The sequence below is a fragment of the Orcinus orca genome, chromosome 19, assembly GCF_937001465.1.
Source record: "Orcinus orca chromosome 19, mOrcOrc1.1, whole genome shotgun sequence".
Taxonomy (NCBI): domain Eukaryota; kingdom Metazoa; phylum Chordata; class Mammalia; order Artiodactyla; family Delphinidae; genus Orcinus; species Orcinus orca.
In genome coordinates this window covers 35,918,540-35,942,988 of record NC_064577.1, presented here as the reverse complement: position 1 = coordinate 35,942,988, position 24,449 = coordinate 35,918,540, and the positions used below count along the sequence as shown (strand labels likewise).

The 24,449-nt window shown below is 49.2% G+C and overlaps 1 protein-coding gene across 3 annotated transcripts in view; it reads right to left on the bottom strand.

The window, feature by feature from the left end:
• ERN1 (endoplasmic reticulum to nucleus signaling 1) overlaps positions 1-24,449 on the bottom strand; it is an 82,485-nt gene that overhangs the window by 15,220 nt on the left and 42,816 nt on the right. For all 3 annotated transcript variants that reach the window (XR_004486449.2, XM_049702158.1, XM_004275634.4), the window contains exons 3-13: positions 21,248-21,281; positions 20,113-20,185; positions 18,745-18,817; positions 16,491-16,613; positions 12,847-12,948; positions 11,789-12,050; positions 10,459-10,537; positions 8,975-9,140; positions 4,823-4,941; positions 2,361-2,552; positions 66-336 (exon numbers count right to left, since the gene is read on the bottom strand). Coding sequence is in view for 2 of the 3 variants with exons in the window: in XM_049702158.1 (XP_049558115.1) it covers positions 66-336; positions 2,361-2,552; positions 4,823-4,941; positions 8,975-9,140; positions 10,459-10,537; positions 11,789-12,050; positions 12,847-12,948; positions 16,491-16,613; positions 18,745-18,817; positions 20,113-20,185; positions 21,248-21,281 (1,494 nt within the window). In the remaining variant the exon portion in view is untranslated. The remainder of the gene's footprint in view (positions 1-65; positions 337-2,360; positions 2,553-4,822; positions 4,942-8,974; positions 9,141-10,458; positions 10,538-11,788; positions 12,051-12,846; positions 12,949-16,490; positions 16,614-18,744; positions 18,818-20,112; positions 20,186-21,247; positions 21,282-24,449) is intronic.

The window sequence follows — 24,449 nt, the reverse complement described above, 5'->3', positions numbered from 1 at the left end:
TTTACGGTCCTCAGGTCGTGCTCCAGAGAAAGAGAAGGCGGCACCAAAATGGCAACTCGCTTTACCCTCGTCATCCTGCTCCGGGAAGGGGCTGGTGGCAGCCCTGGAGGTGGAGCCGCTGGAGTGGAGCGAGTGGTTGGAGGCTCTGGGGGACGTGCTGGGGCTGCTGGTGGCCGAGCTCTCCGAGTACTGTCCGCATGAGTCCAGGAGGTCGGTGTCCTGAGCTGCGACATCTCCAGGTGGGTGGAAGGGCAGTTGCTGCTGTTGCAGGAGCTGGATCTTCTCCAGTTCCTTCTGAAACTGCTGGTGCTGGAGCTGCCGCTGCTGACGTCGGCTCTGGGAAGAGAAACCCACAACCCGGCCAGTGCAGCCCAGCACCCAGCGCGCAAGCGGACGGGACGGGGCAGGCTCCTGCGGCGGAGGAAGAGGGGACACTTGAGGTGACCCCACGGGGCAGGACGAGACCAGTGAGAAGGCCGCGGGGGGCAGAACGTGGTCAGCGATCGGAGCTCTTCCTGCCAGTTAGACTTCCCAGTACAGCCCATCCCCCAACTGGAAGGGCCCTTCAGGGGCACAGAGGAGGATTCCACTGGAGGTGGAGGGCTGGGCCAGATGGAGGGGGGTTCCAGTCAACTCTACAATTCTGGGACTTTTATGAAAGTCTGGGGGACTTCCCTGGCGGTCAAGTGGTTAGGACTCCACACTTTCACTGCCGAGGGTGCGGGTTCAACCCCTGGTCGGGGAGCTAAGACCCTGCATGCCCCACGGTGCAGCCAAAAAAAAAAAAAAAAAAAAAATCCACAAAAGTCTGGGAATTGTTGCAAGAGTGAAACCAAACAGGAAGAATGGGTACCAGGTGGCTGAGAGTGTGGTGGACACAGGGAAGACCCAGGCTTGCTGTCTACCATGGCCGTGCACATGACAGAGGTTGGCGCACAGATCACCAGCAGTGCAGAGGCGGGGACGCCACTGGGGCTTGGGGCCACCTGGCCATCTGCCCACAGCTGCACAGCCAGGATGTGGCAGAGCGGGGCTGAAACACAGGGAGCCTGGCCGAGGTCCCACTCCCATTTCATCATGCTGCCTTCCCCACACCCCACACTCTTCTCATTTAGTCTGTACAATTCATTCCATCATACTTTGAAGTGGCAGCGACCTGTGATTATTAATTACTACCCCATGCGTGGGAAGGTGGCTGCAGGGATGGGTGTGTAGCCAACACCCGCCTGGGAGTTTTCTAGAGATCTCGCTCTCTTTCTTTCAACTTGGGTTGTAATCCTGGAAATTCCATCTACTAGCTGAGTTACCTTGGGAAAGTTATTTAACTTCCCAGAGTCAAGTTTCTTTATTTGTGGGTAGGGGATAGATAAGAATAAGAACTGGGTGAGGCTAAAAAAAAAAACAATGCAGGTGGACACATTTTGAGTACCACGAAGGGCCTGTCATCCTCATTCCTCCACGGGGATGTGAGCTTTTGGAGCACTTGTGTTCTGAGGTGGTAAGGTTTCAATGCTCCAAGCATCTTCATGAAAGAATATTTCTCCAGGGAATTCCCTGGCGGTGCGGTGGCTAGGACTCTGTGCTCTCACTGCCGAGGACCCAGGTTCAATCCCTGGTCAGGGAACTAAGATACTGTTAGCTTTAGCTGTGTGGTGAGGCAAAAAAAAAAAGAAAGAAAGAATATTCCTCCAGAATATTTTATCCAACCCACAACCTACTCAACTATGTAATTTTAGCCACTTATTTCCAACTAGAAAGTCGAAGGAATAACCGTGCCGCCTTTCTCACTCTATTTGATATCTCTAACAGGCAGGTTTCTTTTTTTTTTTAAGATTTTTAAAATTTTTAATGTGGACCATTTTTAAAGTCTTTATTGAATTTGTTACTATATTGCTTTTGTTTTATGTTTTGGTTTTTTGGCTGTGAGGCATGTGGGATCTTAGCTCCCTGACCATGGATCAAACCCTCACCCCCTGCACTGGAAGGCGAAGTCTTAACCACTGGACCGCCAGGGAAGTCCCTAAACAGACAGTTTTTAAGGGAGGAAAGTTTAATAACAGATTTTCACGTATTATGTGTCTTAAAAAAAGAAAATACAGTTTTTAAAATGATTTGCAAGCAAGGTTTCCAAATCAGTTTTTACAGTCAAACTATAAGATGTAGGTACAAAATTGTCCTTTCCTGAGAAGTGAGTGTCTCTTTAATTACAATGTTTTTGAAGATAAGCCAATATTGACTTTTAAGTGGGAAAAGAAATGTATTTGCTTCTTTGCCACCTTTGTCTGGACCTCACTAACATCGAGTGATGGGCAAAGGTTCAGAAACACGTGGGAGGGGAAAGGGAAGGCGTGGAGCTTTACCAGGGGGTAGGTGATGATGAAGGCCACCCAGCCAATGAGCAGGAAGGTGCTCAGGATGATGGTGGCCATGTCCTTGAGCATGGAGTCCACGGGGGCCTCGGGCCTGGGCGGGGCATGAGCGAACTTCTCTTCCACATCTGGAGAAACTGTGGTAGGTGTGTTTTCTGAAGTCTGGTCAACCAGGTCGATAACCTTGCATGGGAGAGAGTGGCGACATCACTGCACAATTTCTAGTCAGATATAAATAAGCCAAACAACAAAGAGAGGCAATGACTATGTACAAGGAATGACTACGCTGTGAAACATGCTGGATTGTTTAAAGCCCACCCCAAGACCACAAACCAGATAATTGCTGCCTTTTTCAAAGCAACTGCCTTGGGAGGCTATGCACTCTTGCAGTGATAGTATCATTACTCAAAAACGGTTTTTAGAGAAACACTTTTGAAAGTGCCTTCAGATACTATATTCTTTTGAAAATCCTTATTAAAGGCAAAAACATCCTTTCATGGTAGATCTGATGTTTGGGGGAACTCTGAACTCAGGTAACAAGTCTGGCGGAAGGTTGGTAGTCAATTTGGTAACAGCATTTCACATTAAAAAGGAAAACCGCACGCGCGCACACACACACACACACACACGCACGCACATGCGCGCACACACAGCTACAAAGTAATAAAGCAGCTTTCTTGTGTTGTTTGTAAACTTTCAGTGCAACTCCAAACACAAAATCACGTATTCAAACAGTCCACTATTTTTCAAAGTTTTTAGAAAGCATCAGAACCCTCTGTTAGAGCCCCGAATTAACTCAGATAAAGTGGAGCTTCTGCCGAAGCACCTCAGAATCTCTAGGACTTCAAGAAAAATGCACTGATTTGTTCTCAAACATCTGCTGTTCCACGTGTGCCATTATCACTTGCTGGTGAAATGCACACACAGCCTCCTTGGCATCCCACACGTTCACGATTTTCACCGCCCAGACTAACGCAGTGCCCTGCCTCCCTCTCCTGCAGCCCCTCCCGCAGGGCGCAGGGGCCTGTGGCTGGTGGCAGCCGAGGAATGTTTGCTGAACACGTGACCAGAGACAACACTCATTTAGTTATATTTGCTCACGTGTGTTTGTTTTAAAAAGTTAGTCTTATTACCAGATAAATGCACCTCAGAGTACTTTCATGGACTTTTAAAGGACTCTGTTCAAAATTAAACGATGAAGCAGGAAAATCTCAACTACAGCCATCTCTGGGTGTTCGGTTACGGGTATTGTTTAATTTTCTTCTTTAAACTTTTATTATTTTCTAAGTGTTCAATAACAAATACGCTTGGCTTTAATCAGATCAAAATCAGATCAAGATTTTAGGGCGCCAGTGCTATCTCCAACCTGGCTCCCTCCAGAGATGCGGGACAACTCAGCGCACCCTGGAATCTTAAACATCCATGTGATTTTCTTCTCCTTTCTCTCTGGATAAAATCTAAATCTCTAATGCGAATCTGACGCCATCACAGTCCTCACATCAGCCAGCCGCTCCCCTGCTCCTCTGACCCTGCCCACGGCCCCTTCTCAGGCCGGGACCGCACAGCAGGGCTGCAGGAGCCGCCAAGCCCGAATGGTCGGACCCCCAGCCCGGCTCCCACAGCCACCCTCCAGCCTCCCCACTGCTCCATGCCCCAGAAGGCTGCCCACCTGGGCAAAGCGATGGGCTCCCTGCCCCCAGTTTCCGGCAAGGACACCAGCAGATGAGACAGAGCTGGAGCTCTGTGGGGCTGCCAAGCGTCTCATCTGAAGCTCCAGGCTCCTGGTCTGGGGCCCGATCCACTCCCTCCCCACACGCTTCAGGCCCAAGTACACTCAGAGAACCCCAGAACTGCCCACAGTGTGAATGAAAACTCCCCTCGAATCCCCCTCCAGGCCTTTACCTCTGCATGCTCCCCTCCAGCGCCCCCTGCCTCTCCCACAGCCTCCCGGAAGCCCCCTTCCTCCCTGTCAGTCCTCAGCACTTTGTTTGCTGTGGATTCCCGTGTACCACTCTCCCCTCCTGAGTGGACTGCAGGCTCTAAGGGCAGGACAGGGCTTCCCTGGTGGTCAGTGGTTAAGAATCCGCTTGCCAATTCAGGGGACACAGGTTCGAGCCCTGGTCCGGGAAGATCCCACATGCCACGGAGCAACGAAGCCCGTGCTCCACAACTACTGAGCCTGCGCTCTAGAGCCCGCGAGCCACAACTACTGAAGCCTGCGTGCCTAGAGCCCGTGCTCCAAAACAAGAGAAGCCACCGCAATGAGAAGCCCGCACACCGCAACGAAGAGTAGCCCCTACTCGCCGCAACTAGAGAAAGCCCGTGCGCAGCAACAAAGACCCAACGCTGCCAAAAATAAATAAATAAATAAATTTATAAAGGCAGGACAAATGCCTTATCCCCCAGCACCTGACACGAGGGGCCACCAATTGACTGTCCACTTCCCCACTCACCTCCTCAAAGCTCTTTTTCTCTGAGTCAGCAGGAATCACATTTTCCCGGTGTTTGGGCAGATTGTTGGGGAATTGCTCCAGCATCTTGGTAGATGCAGACAGTGGGGTCTCGTGGTGTCCTGTGAGAGGAAGCACAACCTCTCATGAGAACAGTTTCTCCACACAGTGGTTGCGCTTGACCCACTAAGCTTAAGCAACCGTCACTCCCCAGTGAGGGGCCCACGATGCAGACGCTCACATTTGTAAAGTGAGAGAAAGCGGGAGGCAGTGACAAGAGAAATTCCATCAAGACAGAACGTTTATTCCTCAATGGCATTAGTGCAGTATTCTGAATCTCACAACAAGGAGCAAAGAAGTGTCCTTGTCACGAGAGGGATCGGGATGTCCAGGACACGTTCAGAGCAAGGCTCGTGTGGATAATCCCTAATCAAGGCCGTACACTGTGAGGCACTATGAAGCTTCATCAAAAGCTCAGGGAGGGGCTTCCCTGGTGGCACAGTGGTTAAGAATTCGCCTGCCAATGCAGGGGACACGGGTTCAAGCCCTGGTCCGGGAAGATCCCACATGCCGCGGGGAAACTAAGCCTGTGTGCCACAACTACTGAGTCCACATGCCACAACTACTGAAGTTCATGTGCCTAGAGCCCGTGCTCCACAAGAGAAGCCACCGCAGTGAGAAACCCGTGCACCGCAACAAAGAGTAGCCCGCACTCGCTGCAACTAGAGAAAGCCTGCATGCAGCAACAAAGACCCAACGCAGCCATAAATAAATAAATAAATAAAATAAATTTATCAAAAAAGATATTGTCCAAAAAAAAAAGAAAAGCTCAAGTTGTTCTCCCTTCAACGCTGACCCCTGTCACATCACTCCACTAAGGGTACCAAGTCCCCATCTTGGTGTTTAAATCGCACAGGTGGCGTTCTATTCCCACTACCTAAACACGAGCTTCCCTCCTGGGAAGTGGTGAATTATTCAGAAGACAGCACGTCTGCTGGATGGATTGGGGATCCCGGGTCCCTGTTTGTTCCTTCACTGTTCCCCACACAACTATTTCAAGGCTGCCTAGCAGTCATTCATTACACGTTTATTGAGCATCTACTGTGTGCGAGGGACAGAGCTAAATAAAATAAAAGCAACAATATTTGATATGGCTGGACGATCTCTTTAGTTCTGAAGTTAAACGACTCCACACACCGCCCAGAAGAGCCAGTCACTCTCTCAAGCTGGGCTCTCAGCACCCTGACTGCTTTCTTCTCTGTTCTCTCACAGCAATCAGATCTCACCTTAATTCCAGTCTCACCCTATATTCTGTCCTCTGTTCTCCCAAACCTATCAAAGATTGTATGGTATGTATTTCCAAGACAAAAACAAACAAGAACTAGTCCGAGCTACATACATTTCTCATCTGGAGAAAGCCCCTTGAACTCTCTCTCTTTGGGTCAGTTCTCTATCTGTACCATAACACTGTTCGCTAACGGAAGCCTAAACTTGTTTTGAGCCACCACCAAGTTCCCCTTGTCTTCCAAGGAATGCTGAGACGGCGGGATATCCTGAACTGGTTGCCCGCTTCAGACCTCTGATTCGCACTTGCTGGTGGGGCCCAGGGATCTGACCAGGAGTCTCTCCAGGTACCTCTGAGGCTCACTAACAGGAGACCGTCTCGCTAAGAGCAATGAGGGGTCCCCTCCACACACCACCTTGCACTGCAGCGCCCGCTGCTCTACGAGCTCCAAGTCCCACCCCTCGGCAGGGCACCTCCCAACACACTGCGCCAGAAGGGGTTAGCCCGAATCCCCTCTTCGTCCTGTAGTCTTTGTAAGCAGGCCTCCCCTGTAGTGGGGCCTTTAGCAATACCTTGGAGCGCACCCTGAACCGGCTGTGCTATAAATGTAATCATGAGCTCCTGAAACACTTCTGTACAAACAGAACCTGGTCTTAGTGATGTATCTATCACCATTCAATAATGTCCAGGCTCCAGAGCTGAAAGCACAGGCCCTGCCCTGAACCTCCTGGATCAGGAGGTAAAGGGGTCATGCGTGTCTATCTGACGTAGGTCCCAGGTGAAGCCGAGAGCACCCCAGGTTAGGGCCACTGCTCTGGGGTAACCCCACAGACCACACCACTCAAGCCTGGAGAACTCGTCTTATTTTCAAGATTAAGGTGAATGTGAGGATATCCTTAATGTCGTCCACAATCACCAAATCAGAGGACATATTTGGACATAAACGAGCATATCCTTTTACCCGTGGCCCTCAGTCTACACAAAATTATCACTCAGTCCCACTACCTTATTTAGAAAAGACCAGCTTTGAAGTTTCTCAAAAGGACTTTCCGAACTGTGGGGCACATCCCTAATTACTTCTTTATACCTTGTTGGGTTTGTCAGTTTTCTTACTTGGAAAACCTTTCCATTTTAAAAGGATATCATTTCGGGACTTCCCTGGCGAACTAGCGGTTAAGACTCTGCGCTTCCACTGCAGGGGGCACAGGTTCAGTTCCTGGTTGGGGAACGAAAGATCCTGCATGCCGCAGGGTGCGGCCAAAATAAATAAATAAAATAAAAGGATATCATTTTGCAACTGAGCCATGAAGACTTTTTCTGGATTTTTTTGGTCTCACACATTTCCTTAGTTTCCAAAATTTTTTCACTTCTTAACCACTGGTAGACAATGTATCCCTTAACTGCTTCATAAAACTAAGTGGCCCTGTGATTTCAATGGCCTCTGCCCATCAGTGCTTTTTTCCCTCCACTTTGGGCCCATTCACCCACACTTTCCGAACTAATTCTGTTCAAAAAAGGGTAGAAGTATTTTGTTACCTCCTCTGCCCATTATTTGGTAAAAATAATAACCAGAAGAAAAACAGCTGTAAGGAGTCAGGATGAACAAAGGACAACAAGGCCAGGACGACTACAAAGCAACCGATCGGGGCTCCAGGACATCCAGTTTCCTTCCTCCCTGTGATGCCCAGTTACACCCCCCCATCCAGATGCCACCGGCTGGCTACCTCCTAGCCCTGCAGTGTCCCAGGCGGCTCCACACCCCTTTTCCGGCACCCCCAGGCCTGACCTCTCTCTGCCCTGGTCCCCGTCGACACGAGCACTGAGCAACCACCAAGCACCACGGAGCACCACCGCACCGGGAGAGAATGGGGAGGACAAAGCTCATGAGCGCCTGCGTGCTCCAGCACCTCCTCGGGGCTGCATCCCCACCTCTCCCCACCTCTGGCGCTGGGAGACGGCAGAATTGGGGAGGGGGCTGCCGCACTGGAAAGGCAAGTCCGGTCAAGAAAACTCCGTCCTGCTCTAATTACTTGGGACACTTGCCAGACACATAGCTCCTGTCACCTCTGCCTGCATCGGTCACACTCGCTGCCTTCCGGTGTCGTCTCAACTTCTTATCACTGATGGTGGCAGAAACGGAAGAGAAGGAAAAAGGGACCACCAGTGGATAAGACTCCACACACCCAACGCAGGGGGCACAGGTTCAATCCCTGGTCAGGGAACCAGATCCCACATGCATAACGCAACTAAGAGTTCACATGCCACAACTAAGATCCCACGTGCCGAAACTAAGACCCAGCACAGCCAAATAAATAAATAAATATTAAAAAAAAAAAAGGGACCACCCCACACACCTGGGACTTCTGCACCCAAGTCCAGCCTCCGACCCTTCACCACCCTCAATCCCTCCTGGGTCTTCCACCCTTTCCTTCCCCAGCCCCTCCTGCCCACGCCCACACCAACTCCCAAGTGACTCCTTCCACAGAAACTGCCTGTTTTCTTAACTCTACGTGGATATACCAAGGGTGCTGACCTTGCACAGGGTCACTGTGAGAAATAAGGAAATATCCTAGAATGCTGACTGCCAGTGCCCGGCACGCCCCAGACATCCAACATGTGTCAGGTCACTGCACAAAGTTTACACTATTTAGTACTGGAGTTTTGGAACATTAGACAAATGATTTTTGAGAACTGACTTGGTAACACAGCTAGCCTGTTTATTTTCCTTGGGGGTGAAATATTCCAAGGTCTGAAAGACCAACTTGGACATGAACTGAGCACAGAGCTGAGGACTGTTAACTAGCAATGTCGGCTCTTGGCCACCAGGAGGCAGCACGGCGTCACCACGGCCACGAGGAGCCAGCTCTTACCGATGAGCAGCCAGTAGTTGTGCAGGTAGTTGAGCTTGCTCTTGCCTTTGAGCCCAGGGTCGAACTTCAGGTCCGTGCTGGGTGTGATCACACACTCCCCTTTGTCCCCGATGGTGACACCGTCGGTCTGGGGTCCTTCCAGCAAAGGAAGGGTGCTGCCTCGGGGCTGGGAAGACAGACTGGAGTGAGGCTGGGGGTGCCCATGTGGACAGCAGTGTGCCTGCAACTGTCCTAAGCACGTGGTCCTATTGTGGGGCTGGTCAGGAAGGCAGAGCAGGACTCCAAGGCCCCAAAACTGGGCAGGAGCAGCCCCTCCCTCAGGACGTGACAACGCTGAACTGAAAATTCGGGGTACTTCCCTGGTGGTCCAGTGGTTAAGACTCCGAGCTCCCAATGCAGAGGGCTTAGGTTCGATTCCTGGTCAGGGAACTAGATCTCGCATGCTGCAACTAAGACCTGGCACAGCCAAATAAACAAATAAATATTTAAAAAAATAAATACATAAATAAAATAAAATTCCGATGTCTTTTATTTATGTATTTATTTTGGCCACACCGCGCAGCACGCAGTATCTTAGTTTCCCGACCAGGGATTGAACCTGTGCCCCTTGCAGTGGAAGTGCAGAGTCCTAACCACTGGACCGCCAGGGAAGTCCCTCGGACGTCTTTTTAAACGTGGACATCTCTTTAAATGTGGGAACTGGGAAACAGGAAGGGTGTGTGTGGAATTCCAAGAGGCTACTGTGAGAAGCAGATATAAGTGAAGGAGTTACACATGATACAAGTGACCAGGGTGGGAAACCTCTAGCCACGAGCCCGGTGCTGCCTCGGGCACTGCTGGACCCAGGCAGGCGCTGCCCTGACACGGGAGCAGAGGACTGGCTCACTGTGAAGACAGGAGATGCCAACCAAACAGTTCAAACGTCAAAAGGACCAAAACGGCGGCTGGGACTGTGATGCCTCAGACACTCAGAGACTGAGCGCCTGAGGCAAACTGGTGAGGTCCCAGGAGGCTGGACCGGTCACGAAAGGATGGACAGGATTTGAAGAGGAAAAAAGGAACACGGGAGAGCATCTGAGGTGTGAGGCGCAGCCTGAACAAGGGAACTCTTGGAACTCAGGGAGAGGATGGACAGTGCAGCCCCACAGAGACACTAGCCGTGTGGCAGTGGACGGGTGTCGCGGGGCTGGCCTGAGGGGAGCGTGAACCCCAGCTGGGGAGTCTAGACTTGAACCTGAAAGCCAAGGGGAGTAACCGGGGCTTCCTAGGCTTAGGAAGCTGCTTTAGTCATGTGCATCTCTTCTCATGAGGTACTGACAGACGTGGTACACGTAGGAACTGTTTCCGAGGATGTTAAGATCTGTGTCCTGCATTCTCAACTAACAGGATGTTCATATATAATTCATTCGTTCGTTGCTAAAATGGCACAGGAGTGTTTCGGAGGCTGAATTTATGAGCCCCCCCGCCCCGCACAGTGGACTCACCACAACGGCGACCCCCTCGTGTACCATTGAGGGGGAAGCGTAGAGGCTGGTAGAGTATTTCCCCACATACAGGGTGGGCCTAGGAGACAAACAGATACATGCATTCCACTGTCATTTAATTTCTGGACCCCACAAAAGGGGGCTCTTTGGAGAGAAGAATCACAGCCCCGAATCCCACTCCTAGGAGGAAGCACATTAACCCCCGAGGCTCTCAGTACCAAGACAGGGTACTGCCCTGGGAACCAGGAAAGCGGGACTGCGGGGCCCGCTGTCACTGATGCCTTCGAAGCGTGCACAGGCCACCTGCCTGCCAGCCGGGGTTTCCTCATCTGCAAATGGCGGGGCTGCGCTAGCTCACCCCCGCGACAGCCTGAGGCAAGGACCACGAGCGACGATCACCCGGGAGAGACTGGAGGCTTGTAACCATGGCACAGCCTCCAAGACGGCCCGACCAGGGTGCTCTGACAACTGAGCTGCCACCAGAATCCCCACTGCAGTGTCTTGTGGGTCCTAAAGATTCTAGAGGTTTTACAGAAGCCCTGAGAGAGTCAACTGCTCTTATCCAGGGGATGCACGGGAAATCCCAAACCCGGCGAGACTTCCCGCGGGTCCCTGTTAGGGGCATCGAGGAGGGGATGGGATCTGGCTTTGTCCGTGGTTGTCATCAGCGTGACAACGCGAGGCTGCACGTCCAGACCCTGCTGGTTACTATCAGTAGCCAGCCTGGGCTGGGTCACCTGCTGAATTCTCTAAACCTCTCTCTGCAAACCACCTGACATTTGAACGGTGCCGTAAATTCAGAGAACATTTCACACTCACCCGATCTCCTCCACGGCTCGGCAAAATGGGCAGCTGAGGCCCAGCAAGGCTGAGTGACCGAGTTACAGGCTATTCACAGGTGGGGATGGAGAACACGAGCCTGCCGAGTCTTAGACACCCCCTAACACTTTGGTCTTGATTTTTAAAGCAAATACGACTTACAGTAAAATTTCAGAGAATAACAGAAAGTTAAAAAATAAATACGTCTCTCATATTCCCACCACCTGAGATAGATCCAGATCGTACTACAGTTAGACAAGGCAGTCTCTCTCCTAGTCCCACCCATAATTTTAATGTATTTACTATTGGAGAATCTGAAGCGTCCAGGGGTGTCCAGTTCTTAGATTCTGAGGTTTCAGAACAAGCCGTTCTTGCCTCTTTATGTTCCTCACGGCTTCAGGGATGCTGGCCCCGAGCCCTGGTCCTCAGGTCATGGTACGGCTCACTGCTGCTACAGCACCAGAACACCAGGGCCACAGCCGCCCCCTTCTGCCCTGAGTCCCCGACTCACATCAGCTTGCTCTTGGCCTCCGTCTCCTTGGGGAACGGGTACTTCCACTTGGTGATGCGCCCCACCTCCCCCGACATGAAGGTCAGGTAGCGCAGGGTCTCCACAGCGACGTTGATGTGCATCACCTTCCGCAGACCCTCCCGCTGCCAGATGTAAAAAGCCACCACGGGGGAAGCATAGTTTTGGATCCACAGGACGTCCCCAGATTCACTGTCCACGGTCACCACCAGCCCATCGCCATTGGACACAAAGTGGGACATTTCTGTACAGATCAGATAAACATAGCGTGTTGAGTCTCACCCAGCTTGCGACCACATCCTCTACTCCCCTGGCAAGCTGCAGCAACTCAGCTAGAGGAAACAAGCCTTCTGGAGTGTTCTCAGATCGCCTCCAGACAACTCCGCTGGCTTCCAGCGAACTCTCTCAGGCCCTACGATAGCAAGACACTGAGAGCTGCCGGGTTTATAAATATAAGACAGGGTCACTCTCTCACGTGGTAATGTTCTTTCTTCACTTGGTAATAGCATTCGATTCAATTAGTGGGATTCAACTGCTGAGAAGAAAGGAAGCAATGGAGGGCCTATGAATCTGGCATTTGACAGCAATCATTTCAAACTACCGAGCAAGCTGAGAGTCCGGGCTGACCACTGCCACTGCCCACGTGTGACCGCGGAGGAGGTCTGTCAGACTTTCGGGTGCCAGTGTTAAGATGGGAAAACTGGCTTTTATGTCACAGGCTGATGTTTAATTCTGCTTCTGCTTCCCATGGGCTCGTAGTTACTTCCTCCTGGGACACGGAGGGACTCAACAAAGTGTGCCCTCCCTCCTCTCGGGCTAAACTCGCCACCATTTTACCTGGGTTCCCTCCACACTTCTCGCCCAGGCCCCTGCCTTCAACACTGACTACTGAAGTATTTACTACGAGTCCACGGAAGTCCAGAACCTGGTGACCAAGAGTGTCTAAAAAGGAAATGCAGCTTTCTGGAGCCCTCGTTTCCCCACAGGTCACAAATACCCGCCCGACCTCACCAAGCCACCGAGGTGCTGGGGGAACTTACTATACTCCACGTCGTCCTCGGGCAGCGCAGCTGCGTAGTCGAAGTAGGTGGCGTTCCACCGGAGCTCGCGGGTTTTGGTGTCGTACATGGTGATGGTGTACTCTGGGGAACACACACCAGCCCGTTACCTGGGGGGGCCACGGCACCTGCGGAGGTGCTGACCTCATCTAAATTATAACAGACGAATCCTCCCTAAATGGTGTGTAAGAAAACCCAGGCCATCCATGTGGAGAGAGACGGGCCACGTGGAGGAAGACTGGAGTCCCAGACGCAGGAGCGAACCTGGCCGACAGCAGGTGGAGCACAGACAGGCCGCCCACGCTGTGCCCTTGAACTTGAGACTCACAGGATCATGAGCGATGACTTGCTGTTGTTTTAAGCCACTTAAGTTTTCGGGTGGTTTATTATACAGTATAGCAATAGACAGCTGAGATGAGAAACCGTCACCCAGATGTGGGATGGTGCCGTAACAAAAACCTGTAACGTGTGGCGTTGACCTTGGGAGCGGGTGGCAGATGGAGGCTAGAAGAGCAGTAAGGAAACTGCTGCTGGAAGCTGAAAACGATGACCCAGGTTAGGTAGTGGCGACACAATTAGTAGAACTACTTCTTGCAGTAACTTGGAAAACAGAAAGAAAGCACCTAATAAACTCGTGGATCTGTCTAAGGAGATTTCCAGGCGGAATGCAGAACACGCCAAGTGGTTTCTCTTAACTGCGTATGGTACGACGCAAGGCAGATAAGCTAAAGAAGAAACCATTCAGTTTCCAAGCTGAATCTAGAGGAACTATAGAGGGTCCAGGACGGATGCCCCAGCTGGAAAAGATTCTCAATGTGAAAAATGGCCTTAGGGCAAAGATCAGGTTCAGGTGCTACCAGTAAAAAATGGCTCTGGGGTCAAGATCAAATCAAAGATGAGGCTGTAAGGCCCTCCTTTGAGGCCTCAGAAAGACTTAAGGTGGTCCTACATAGACCCTCTGCTAGGTAAGAGGGTTCTAAGAACCGTAAGAGTGCTGTCCCATACCTCAAAGTAGAGAGATTTGTGGGTATGGCTTTATATCTAATGGAGTAGACTATAATTTGACACATGGGAAGCCCACGAAGATTTTTAAGGGAGTGATACCAGCATGGACCAAAAAAAACAGAGACAGTCAAAAATGGGGGTGGGGGGAAAAGTCCTCTTTATCCCCAACTTTCAATGGACAAGGAACAGACTGATAAAGCTACAAAACCCTCACTGTTTCTTAAGGAAAAGAAAGGACTTCTCAGAGGGAAGGACCAGGCTGCTGAGAACAATATATTGGGGAACCAATTCCAGAGGGCAAGACTGGGCCCTAATCAAGGAATCTTCCCTGCCTTCGGAGTAGGGGAACCTGAAGACATGTGCCTGGCTGGATTCCAGAATCACTAGGCACCAGTGACTGCTGTGTGTCTATCCTTCCCTCCCTTTTTGAATGGAGTATCCAGGGCAACTCTCCTATCTGTGTCTATGTTGGAGAGGAGATAATGTGTCTCCTTTGATTCACAGGTCTCCAGATCAGAAGCCTCACCCACTTCCAAACCAGATACAGATCAAAAGCTGCTGGATTTTGAGCCCCATGCTGTGGCTGGACTTGGGGAGTCTTGGGAAGGGGTGAGTATATTCTGCATGTAGGAGGGTTGTGAATTATTGCAACCGGAGGGAAGCCTGTGGTGGAAGGTCTGAGAAGATCACCACCATCAATGCTCCCCCATCCCTGTACCTCACGTGACAGTCTTCCCACCATGAGGCTGAGTCTATTTCCCTACCCCTTGGTTCCGGGCTGGCCCCGTGACTTGCTTTGACCAACAGGCTGCAGCGGAAGTGAAATTCCAGGACTTCTGAGCCCAGACCTTAGAGGCATTGTAACGTCCACTTTTCTTTTTTTTTGGCCGTGCCTCACCGCTTATGGAATCTTAGTTCCCAGACCAGGGATTGAACCCAGGCCCTCAGCAGTGAAAGCGCAGAGTCCTAACCACTGGACCACCAGGGAATTCCCGCAACGTCCACTTTTACTCAAGAGGAGACCCCAGCTGCCATGTAAAGAAGTCCAGGCTATCTGCATGGAGCTGAACCAAGGTCCCAGACATCTGAGTGAGCCCAGCCAATAGCCTGTGGAGTGGAGGCCATCCATCCCTGCTGAGCCCATGGACTTGTGAGCAGTAAAATGTTGGTGTTGGAAGCCGCTAAGTTAGGGTGGTCTGTTATGCAGAGACAGATAATGGAAACAACAGATAGCATTACACGCCCACACACACACACACACACACCACACACACACACGCCACCGGACGCCAGAGCATAGCCTGATTCCCTCAGACACTGCAATTCTACCTGATAACCAAGCAATGTTTATTCCTGGGTGAAGATGGAACCACTGTAAGGCTTTACTTGATGGACACAGTAAACCAACAAACAAACCCTAAGTGGTCACTACAGTTGGAATACTTGATATTTATGGGGGATGGGGGTGAGTGGAGAGTCCTGCGGTTTCACAGAGATCCTCCCCTGTGATTACAGGAGAGCTCAGCCAGCCTCTAGGGCCCAAGATTATCAGCCTCACTCGTTTTTAGAAAAGCACTGTTTTCCACAGCACCTGAAGGAAGGTTCTGTCTCTCTTTTTCTTAAGGCCTTGGCTACCTGAATGCTTAGACCTAAGTTTAGTGCTCAGTTGTAATGACTGCATCTTAGGTTTTGGGTATAATCTTTCCATTCTAAATGTTTTCTTGCTCGCTTCCCCTTTTAGCTCTATTTTAGCCGTCCATGCCACAGTTTTTATGGAGTAGTGGTATAGGTCAGGGGCTGCACACGTGAAATGAGTAAGGCAGATCCCTGGAGGAAAAGGCCCCCACCCATTCACTCGCTGCAGCCTCTGAACACCTGCTACGTGCCAGCAACACGCCAGGTGTGGAGACTCGGCAGGCGAACAAAACCAAGTCCTGCCCTCAGGAAGCCGACAGTCTAGCAGGGGAGGCAGAAAACACGCACATATGATTTAGAAACATGTAGTGATGAGTGTTGAGAAGGAAGGGGCTCTGGAGGGAGGAGGTGGGAAATGGTGCCGAGGAGGAGGGCGCTGCTGATGCCTGGGAAGGGCCGCCGATGGGCGGTGTGGACGGCTGTGCGTGCCGAGCACGGAGAGCTGTGGTCCCCGGGCAGTGGGGGAGCTGCGAGGCGGGGAAAGGCTTCACGGAGAGGGAGGCTTCTGAGCAGCGCTGGGAAGGAAGAATGGACGCCGGCCGCACAGGCAAGAACGTGTGTACCTGGTAGAGACGGACCCCACTACTCCAAGTTTAAAAAAATAGCACTGCTTATTCTGGGACCTGATTGGAAATGTTTAAGTGAGGGAAATGCAGCGGGGGAAGAGGCAAAAGAGGTAGCGGAGGCATCAAGGGGGCTTTGCGGGCTACGGTGCGGTTTAGACTGGAACCCTCAGGCACTGGGGAGCCACCGGGCTGGGGGGCGGCTCTTATAAAGGGGAATGACATGGTAAATCTGTGTGTGGACTAGACAGCTCTGGCCAGCTTCTAGAGAATGAAGCCCGGAGGCAGAGACCCACGGGGAGGCTACTTCAGGTCCTTTTTTGCATACAGGCAGGTTGTACATGATAAAAGCTTCCTTCTTACCTGTTCGCCCAAGATACAGAAGAGAGGTTGATGGGCAGAGACTATCCGCAAAGGCCGATGACAAAGTCTGCTGTTTCTCCCCGGTCAGGAGGTCAATGACGTACCAGATGTCCTGCTTTTTACCTGCAAGGTCACAAGGACACGCTGTGGTTTACACTCGCCCAATATGGAAAAAAAAATCCGTGCCAAACTAGCAGCTCAAGATGTTCTCTGCACTGACAGACAGGCCTGAAATTCTTACGATGTCAAACACATTTCTCTGTGGCTCCAAGGGTGACAAGGTTAATGGTAATGTGGAGATAATAAAACTTCTTGGACCACTGGGTCTTATAACAACTTAATAACCTAGTCATGGTATAAAAATTTCTCCAAGCCTAATAATGTAATAACTCACAGATTTTATTGCTCTGATGAATGGCTTTAAATATGAAAAATCTGGCCTGTAAAGGCAATCCTTTTCCCATAGACTAGGATCTATATAAATCCAGAAATGTACCCAGGGGTTTGTCTCCCTGGTAACCATCATTCATATATCTCAGCGTCCCTACTAATGAGCCCTCATGTAGAGAGGATCTACGGTTACTGTTTCTAACTCTAATCAGCTGGTACCTGTGACTGGGCAGTAGAGTTGGTGGCAACCTGGTGCTAATGAGGCCAAAGTTATCTCGACCGTGACCCCAGCCAGTAAGTGACTCCCCAGCCACACGCTATACTCCTCCCCTCATTCAGCTGATTAAAAGTTATAAACAGGTGGACAGCATAGCCAAACAACACGATGAGGAAAGCTCAAAGCGTATGTATCAATACCTATGGTTATATACACCAGACCATCCTAGTAAGTTCCTGAGAAAGCTGCTTTATCAACACAGGATATTATTACCACTGCGATTTCAAGATAAATACAGCTCCCACCTGAAGGTCAACGCCTTCACCGTGATGCGCACGTCTCTGTCTCGTAAGGCTTGCTTTGTAAGACAAGCCTTGTCTCTTGTGTCTTCCTACCTTATTAGCCAAGTTTCCTATTTCAAGGGACTCTTGGAAGCACAGTACCAAGATGCCAGGAAGATCACAGGGCATCAGAATTTGCTAAAGCTACGCTTAGTTCTAACAGAGGTAGCACCCGTCCGAAACTTGTCTGTGGGTCGCAACTTCCCGTTCTCAAAGACCAATCTTAATATGAAAAAGATCTGAAGACAGAGAGAAAACATCACCAAACGGCTGTGACCAGGACCCCTTTCCATCTGGCTTGGCACCCTTCGGGTTACTTCCAGGACCATCACAGTCTGCATAACTCAGCTACCCCTTTAATGGATGGATCGGCCAACGGCCACAACTCTAAATGCACCCTAAGTGATGAACTGCTGGTCAGAGCTGGAAGACCAGGCAGAAAACAGTGACACGGAGGGTGAGGAGATGTTCAGAGGGGCCCGGGGCATGGCCCAGAAGACAGAGGAAGCCTGTGCCCATCACTTCCTCTGCATCCCCAGGCTGGGGGCTTCCTCATTCTGAAGGTGTGCAAGGAAGCAAGAGCCCCGGTCTCCTTAGACAAAAACTTAAAATCCAGCTTGGGCCTGCGCTCGAGGCCCACAAACACACATAAAGCTCCCGAGGCATGAATAGGCAATAAGCACTTTAAGTTCCTCAGAAAGCAAGCTGCTTTATAAATACGGGATATTATTACTACTACGCTTTCAAGACAAACACAGCTCTCATTTGGGTTACAAATGCATTTTTATTGACATTTTGGCAGCAACATGGTAAAAGAAAAGCAGCTGATCTGATGCTTTGAAGATGTGACCCCTGTAGGTATGAAGGCAGCTTATCTACGCAAGCTGTTATGTGCTGTTTTTAATCCAATATTCTGATAGCAGGAAATACTAAGAAAGCCCTATAATTAATAGGCAGAGCCTGGCTTCCCTTTCTTGGCTCAGACGATGGTATTCACTTTAAATTTCATCCAGTTGCTTCTGAGTACGTTGCAAGTTGCAATCTGTAAATCGCAAGGGTAGGTCAACACAGCAGCTAAAAGCTTGTTAAATGAGTAACCTAATGGTGTCAAGTCTGCTCCCAAGTGGGGGGAACCCTTTCTTAATAGGTCAGCTGATCCTGGCGTGAACCAGCACAACCGAGGCAAGAAAGACCTTTCCCAGAAGGGCCAGTGGGGGAGTGACTCTACACCTCTCTCTCAGACACGCCACTTTCCCAGATTCTGGGGTTCATTTCCAAAAGGGATCAAAGTTTCAGGAACCCTTACCCATGTAGAGAATTCCATCTGAACTTCGGCACGGGGATGCCTGCACCAACTCTGGGATCGTAAAGGGAAGTTTCTTTAAAAAAAAAAAAGGAAAAGAGAAAAAAAAAGTTAACCAAGTCTTGTGCAATTATTACAATTTCACTGCACAGTTTCTGTTACCCAATTCTGCTAAAAGGGAGGAGCACTGTTGATGGTAGATGGGAGTTTTCCTAACTGGAAACCAGGGAGAAGGGGCACCCCAGGCTCCCCTATCCACTTTGGACAAGCCCTCAGCTCCCAGGTTCTGGGCATTAGAAACAAGAATTCTGTTACTTGACAAGCCCCTCAAAGTTTCTTGTCCAGAGCGCTCCTGGGGATGACACAAACCTTCTCCGAAAAGACATACAAATATGGAGGGTTATACAATCTTTGAAATTCTAAGGGGGGCGGGCAGGAAGAATTGTCCTGTCTTGGAAAATTGTCCCAGAGCCGGCTTGACTGACTAGAAAATGCTCCTCAGAGAGGGAGTGAGCCATGAGACTATTCTGAAGAGAAGCAGCCTCGGTGCCCAGCTGAAGCCTCGAGGGAAAGGAGAAGTCATCACTCATGGGCAACACAGGAGTTTGAGGCAGGAAAAGAAGTTTTGGTGTTTTCTCTAGCAAATAATTCTCTACTGAAAAACAGAAGAGAATTGGGTCTTTTGGTATTAAAAGGAAGTTATGGTAGGTGCCAGGAAAAGAAACTCAGAGCAATCCACATGTTTCAACTGCATTTCATCATAAAACCGATTCTTCTGAGTCTACAGCTGACATCTGACAAGTCCTTTTGGTTAACGTTTGTTTCAGAATACTTTATTTTTGGAACATTCTGTGTTCTTGAAACCGTTCCACAGATACCTGCTTCTATGATGCTGTCACCTTTCTCTCCAAGAAAGCAAAGATTTCTCTCGAGCTTTAGTAAACAGAACTTTAAATAACCAACAATGTGGATTTCCCCATCATCCCGGTGTTTAAACTAAGCCTTAGCAAAGGAAAAATGCCACGGAGAGGCAGTAACGACTGGGTTTCCCCCAGATGTTTCTGAGGATCAGAAAGTCGTTGCAAGGTTTCCAGTCTGGAGCCTGGCGGTGTCTGCTGAGTGCCTCCTGAGTGCTGGCTGAGCCATGAGAACCTGCTGGTTCAGATCAACGTTTCTGAACTCTGAGCTGTACATTGAAAAGCTCACTGAGGAAGCTGTGAAAAGATACTGATGCCCAGGCCCCAATCCAGACCACCTGATTCAGAATCCCCAGAAATTTTTTTTTAAGCTCTCAGGTGATCTCAACGCACAGCTAAATTGAAGGTCAGTGGTCTAGAGCCTCCGGAGTAGAAAGCAGCTAAATATACTCACCGTCAGGCCTTCATTATTCTTGCCCCCAAGCGTATACAGGCTGCCATCGTTGGGATCTGGGAGGAATGCAGGCCTAGAAGTTAAGCAATAAGTATCAGTGAAAGATTATAGCCCAGGGCACAGAGTAAAATACCAAAGCCATGCAAAGCCATGATTGGTGAGGTGGGGGGAGTGGTGTGTGTGTGTGTGTGTGTGTGTGTGTAAAACAATTCCATCCACTGCTCTTTCATTTTACCCACAGATAATAAAATATCCTTCTGGTGCTCTATACTATACTAGGGTGAAAAAAAAGCAACCTACAAAGGAAAACCAGTACAAAACCACAGAAGACTAAATCATCATTCCGTCAAAGCGTCCTGGATGAAGGTAAAATAAGTGAAAAGGACCCAGCAAGTCTGCTTTTCAGTTTCCCAGTCAGCTGCATATAGAACTTCAACAATTAATATTTAATAGCATGGCATGGTACGTAAACAGGGAGAACAAATCTGCCTTTGGTGTTCCACAAACATTCATTTTTAGGAGGCAGTAAAAGCAGACTCTGAAAGCTTGACATGAGAAAGAACCTGCCAAGGGGATGGGTCAAGGTCTCATCAGTAGCTTCCCAGGAAGCAGGTTCAAGGTGCTCTTTTGTAAAGTTAACCTGCTAACGACTGAACTACGACGCAGTCACTCAGAAACCCCTTGCTGAGTCTTTCCTCTAATGTGTTTATAGCATCATTTGAGGCTCTTGGAGGTGCTATCCAACTTTTACTCCAAAACACACACTCTAGTAGCAGGTCACGTTCCTGTCTCCTCTCCACGGTCAAGCACAGTGAAGAGGGAGAGATCTAAAGACCCCTGGGCCCTCCTGAGGACTTGGGAAGCTTAAGATCAAAACTCGACTTAAGTTACATCTCAAATAAGCCTTTTTAATACCATTGCCTTCCCACCCCGCCTCCCAGGGAACTGACCATCCTCTCCCCAACACAGGCTTCTTTCTTTCAAAGCACCTGTAAGACTTCCTATGTCTCAGTCACTCTCATTCTACCTTAAATTTATGCATACGTGTACTCCCAGCAACTAGCTTCGTAAACACTGATTGAATAAAATAGAAAATGAATTAAAGGGAAGTGCTGCAGCAAATCAGAAAACTTACTCTTCCACGTGTGTTGGAACCTGCAGGACTGGATCTGTGCAAAAGAACAACAACAAAGGCATCGTCAGACAGACTCTAAAATATCAAGATTCCTAGAGTTCCCAGGACTAGCTCACAAGATGGACCGATAAATTTATCTACATAACGTATGTGAAGGCACTTTAGAAAACTCACACACAGAAACACAAATGTAAGCTCTTACAGCTGTCGCCGAGATTGGAGAGAGGCCTGAGAGCAGAAGGGAACTGCTGTCAGGAAACGTGCCTCTAACTTGGGGGACGGGCATAGAAGGAAACACCGGTGACAACCCGCAGTGTACAGTGGGTCACAATGTCACTATCTGACACGTCAAGGACTTCTAAAACCTAAATCATCCCTTGGTCAGATGCCTGTCCTGCTGCGAGATACTCCCACTGGGAAAAGCAAAACTGTGACTTAAGAAGCAATGTGGCTGTTGATGAGAATTTGACTGGATGGTAGATGGTAAGTACACGCCTTTGGGGCAGGAATATGGCAATTTTAGAGCCTTGAGTGTTCATTCTTCTTGATTCCCTTCGATCCACTAATTCCATTTCTAGAAAATCTAGTTTTAAAACAACACAAAATGTGGAAAATGCTTTCAGTACAAAGATCCTCACAGCAGCGTCACAAATGACCTAACTATTTAGTGATATGGTTAAATTATGGGCTGTCCACTTGGTAGGAAATGAAGGCTTCTGAAAGGGCTTATAAAGTTTAAAAACCTGTATCAATCTTTATACTGTTATGTTCAGGAGAAAAGATAACATTGTACCTAGAGTATTAATGCAGCTGAGGAGAAAAACCTTCAATATGCATTAAAAAAAAAAAAAACTACATGGAAAGGCCAAAAAAAAGAGTGGGAACTGTAAGTTATCTTTGTTGGAAATAGAAATGACTCCCCCACCTTTTCTATATGGCCCCAAATTTCTACTCAAGTAGGCATTACTTTTGAAATCAGAAAAAAAGTTTTTTCTCCAAGTCAGTTTTAATATTTGCAACAGTCTAAGTGGCAGAATTTCTCCCTCCCTAGATTCTCCTGGGCACAGATCAAGAGGTGCTCCCAATTCCATGGGGTGGATGGAGGTGGGAGAGAGAGGCCACCGACACTGCTGTAACAGAGCTAAATCCCCAGGCACAGGACCGCACAGCGATGAGGCATTTCCAGCCATCAAGACCCCACCGGCTACAGGCCACGCTGCCCACAAGTTCAAAGCTGGGGGCGAGGACGGCAAATACTGTGATATGATTTTGGACACCGGCTCTGCTGATGGTGACAGGCAGCTGTCCAATTCCCTGGGTCAGCCTGGATTCTCAGAGGAAGGAAAACTCTTTCAAGCCTTATCAGCTGTTGATTTTGCTTTACAAGTCCGGCTCTGACACAAAGGCATATGGGTGTTCACAACAACAGAAGCGCAGGCACCACGTGTGGTCTGTGGGCAGCGAACAAACAATTCATTAAAACCAAAAGCATTTCGGGAAACAGGAGGAACTTTCAGTCAGAAAGCACATGTTTATTGTTCCCACTAATCGCCTCTCGGTATACTCTCACAAACAGACTGATGCAAGAGACAGGAAACGAGGGCACACAGCACTCACCCTACTGAAACAGTCAGGGAGCAATTATAACCCCGCTCCTCCAGCGCAGCCCAGAAGCCGTGCATGCCAGGGACAGCAAGAAGGCATATTCCAGAGCAAACACAGCAGGCGAGAGGGCGTCGGTTTTGCTCACTTCAGCCACTTAAAGGTATCGCAGATCAACCCAGATGAGGAGGACACTACTGAATCCCAGCCATTCACCAGAAACAAGCCGTGGAGACCAACGGGATTTCGACTCCTGTTCCTGAGCTTATCTTTGCTGGACAGTGTTTGCTCACGCTCAGGGTCTCGTCCTCTGGCGCAGACTTTCCTGGTTTTCTAGAGCTTATTCACTGCTCACCTGACACGGAGGCCTCAGGTCCCAAAGTGTGCCCTGCACCAGAAAGGTTCCAGTTAAGACACAGGCCACCAGCAGAAGCCAGAGAAGGATGGGTAGACACCTACATGGGTGTTGAAGAGCCATGCTTCCTCCTAGGCTTAAGGGGACATGAACTCCAGCAGGGGTACCTTCTCATCCATTCATAATATAGGGCCCCTGGAATAAATATCTGCAGAGCTGCAGGCCACGTCACAGCATGACTGTTAACACAGCTCCGATACAGGCAAGCAAATGTGTAACCGTGACCTATTCCACTCATGTGTTTCCCTTAAAGAATCATCTGAACCTGAGCTTTGCTTTAAAATACTACAGGAAAAAAAAAAAATCATATGGGAAGGGGGCAGATAGGACAAAGAACGGCAGCCTGTTGACAAATGTTCAAAGATAGAATTGACAACACTGGCCTGTCATTTTACTCTTCTCTCTACATATGCTTGAAATTTTCCATAACAGAAAAGGTTAAAAGATAAAAATATTTGAAAAGCCAGCAAAAGGCACCATCTGAAAACGTGCACTGAAAGCCTAACACGAAAAAAGAGTTGTTTTGGATTTAATAATGAGAACTGGTATCAGGCAAGATTCTTGCTCTTAAAAAAAAAAAAAAAAAAAAAATCACCCATGTGAAAAGGAACAGTGGCCTAACCCTAAGGCTATAAACAAACACTGGTACAAAATAAGCCTCTCTACCTATAGGGGAGTGATAAGGATAAAAGCCATCTCACAAAGCTGCTTTACTTTCAGAAGGAATAAAAAAAAAAAAAAAAAGGGTTACTTTACAAGTATAAAAATGGGTTTTATTCAAGGTAAAGGTAAAGATATCAGAAGAGGAAAATAAAGCTGAAATCAGTGTTTGGTCTCCAAGATTAAGACAGAAACAGATCTGCCCACTGCTCCCCTGGGAGCAGCCAGTGTACTCGGTTCCCCTCCAGGGTCCATCCAGCTCAGACCTGAAACGGCACAACCTTTACTCTTGGAGAAACCTGGGTGAGGTCAGGTGACACTCAGGGCTCCTGTTTTGTGCGGATCGAATCCTCCTTTTCAATCTGAGGCAGAAATGACTTAAAATAAATGTAAACATCCTGTATCTACAAAAGAAGTGAGTTTTCGTCTTTCCAAGAATACCTTTCTCGCCTTCATCCTCGATCCCATCCTCTCTCAAACCTCACACCTTCTCCCTCTGCGCTGGACCCCAACCGCACTCTTTCA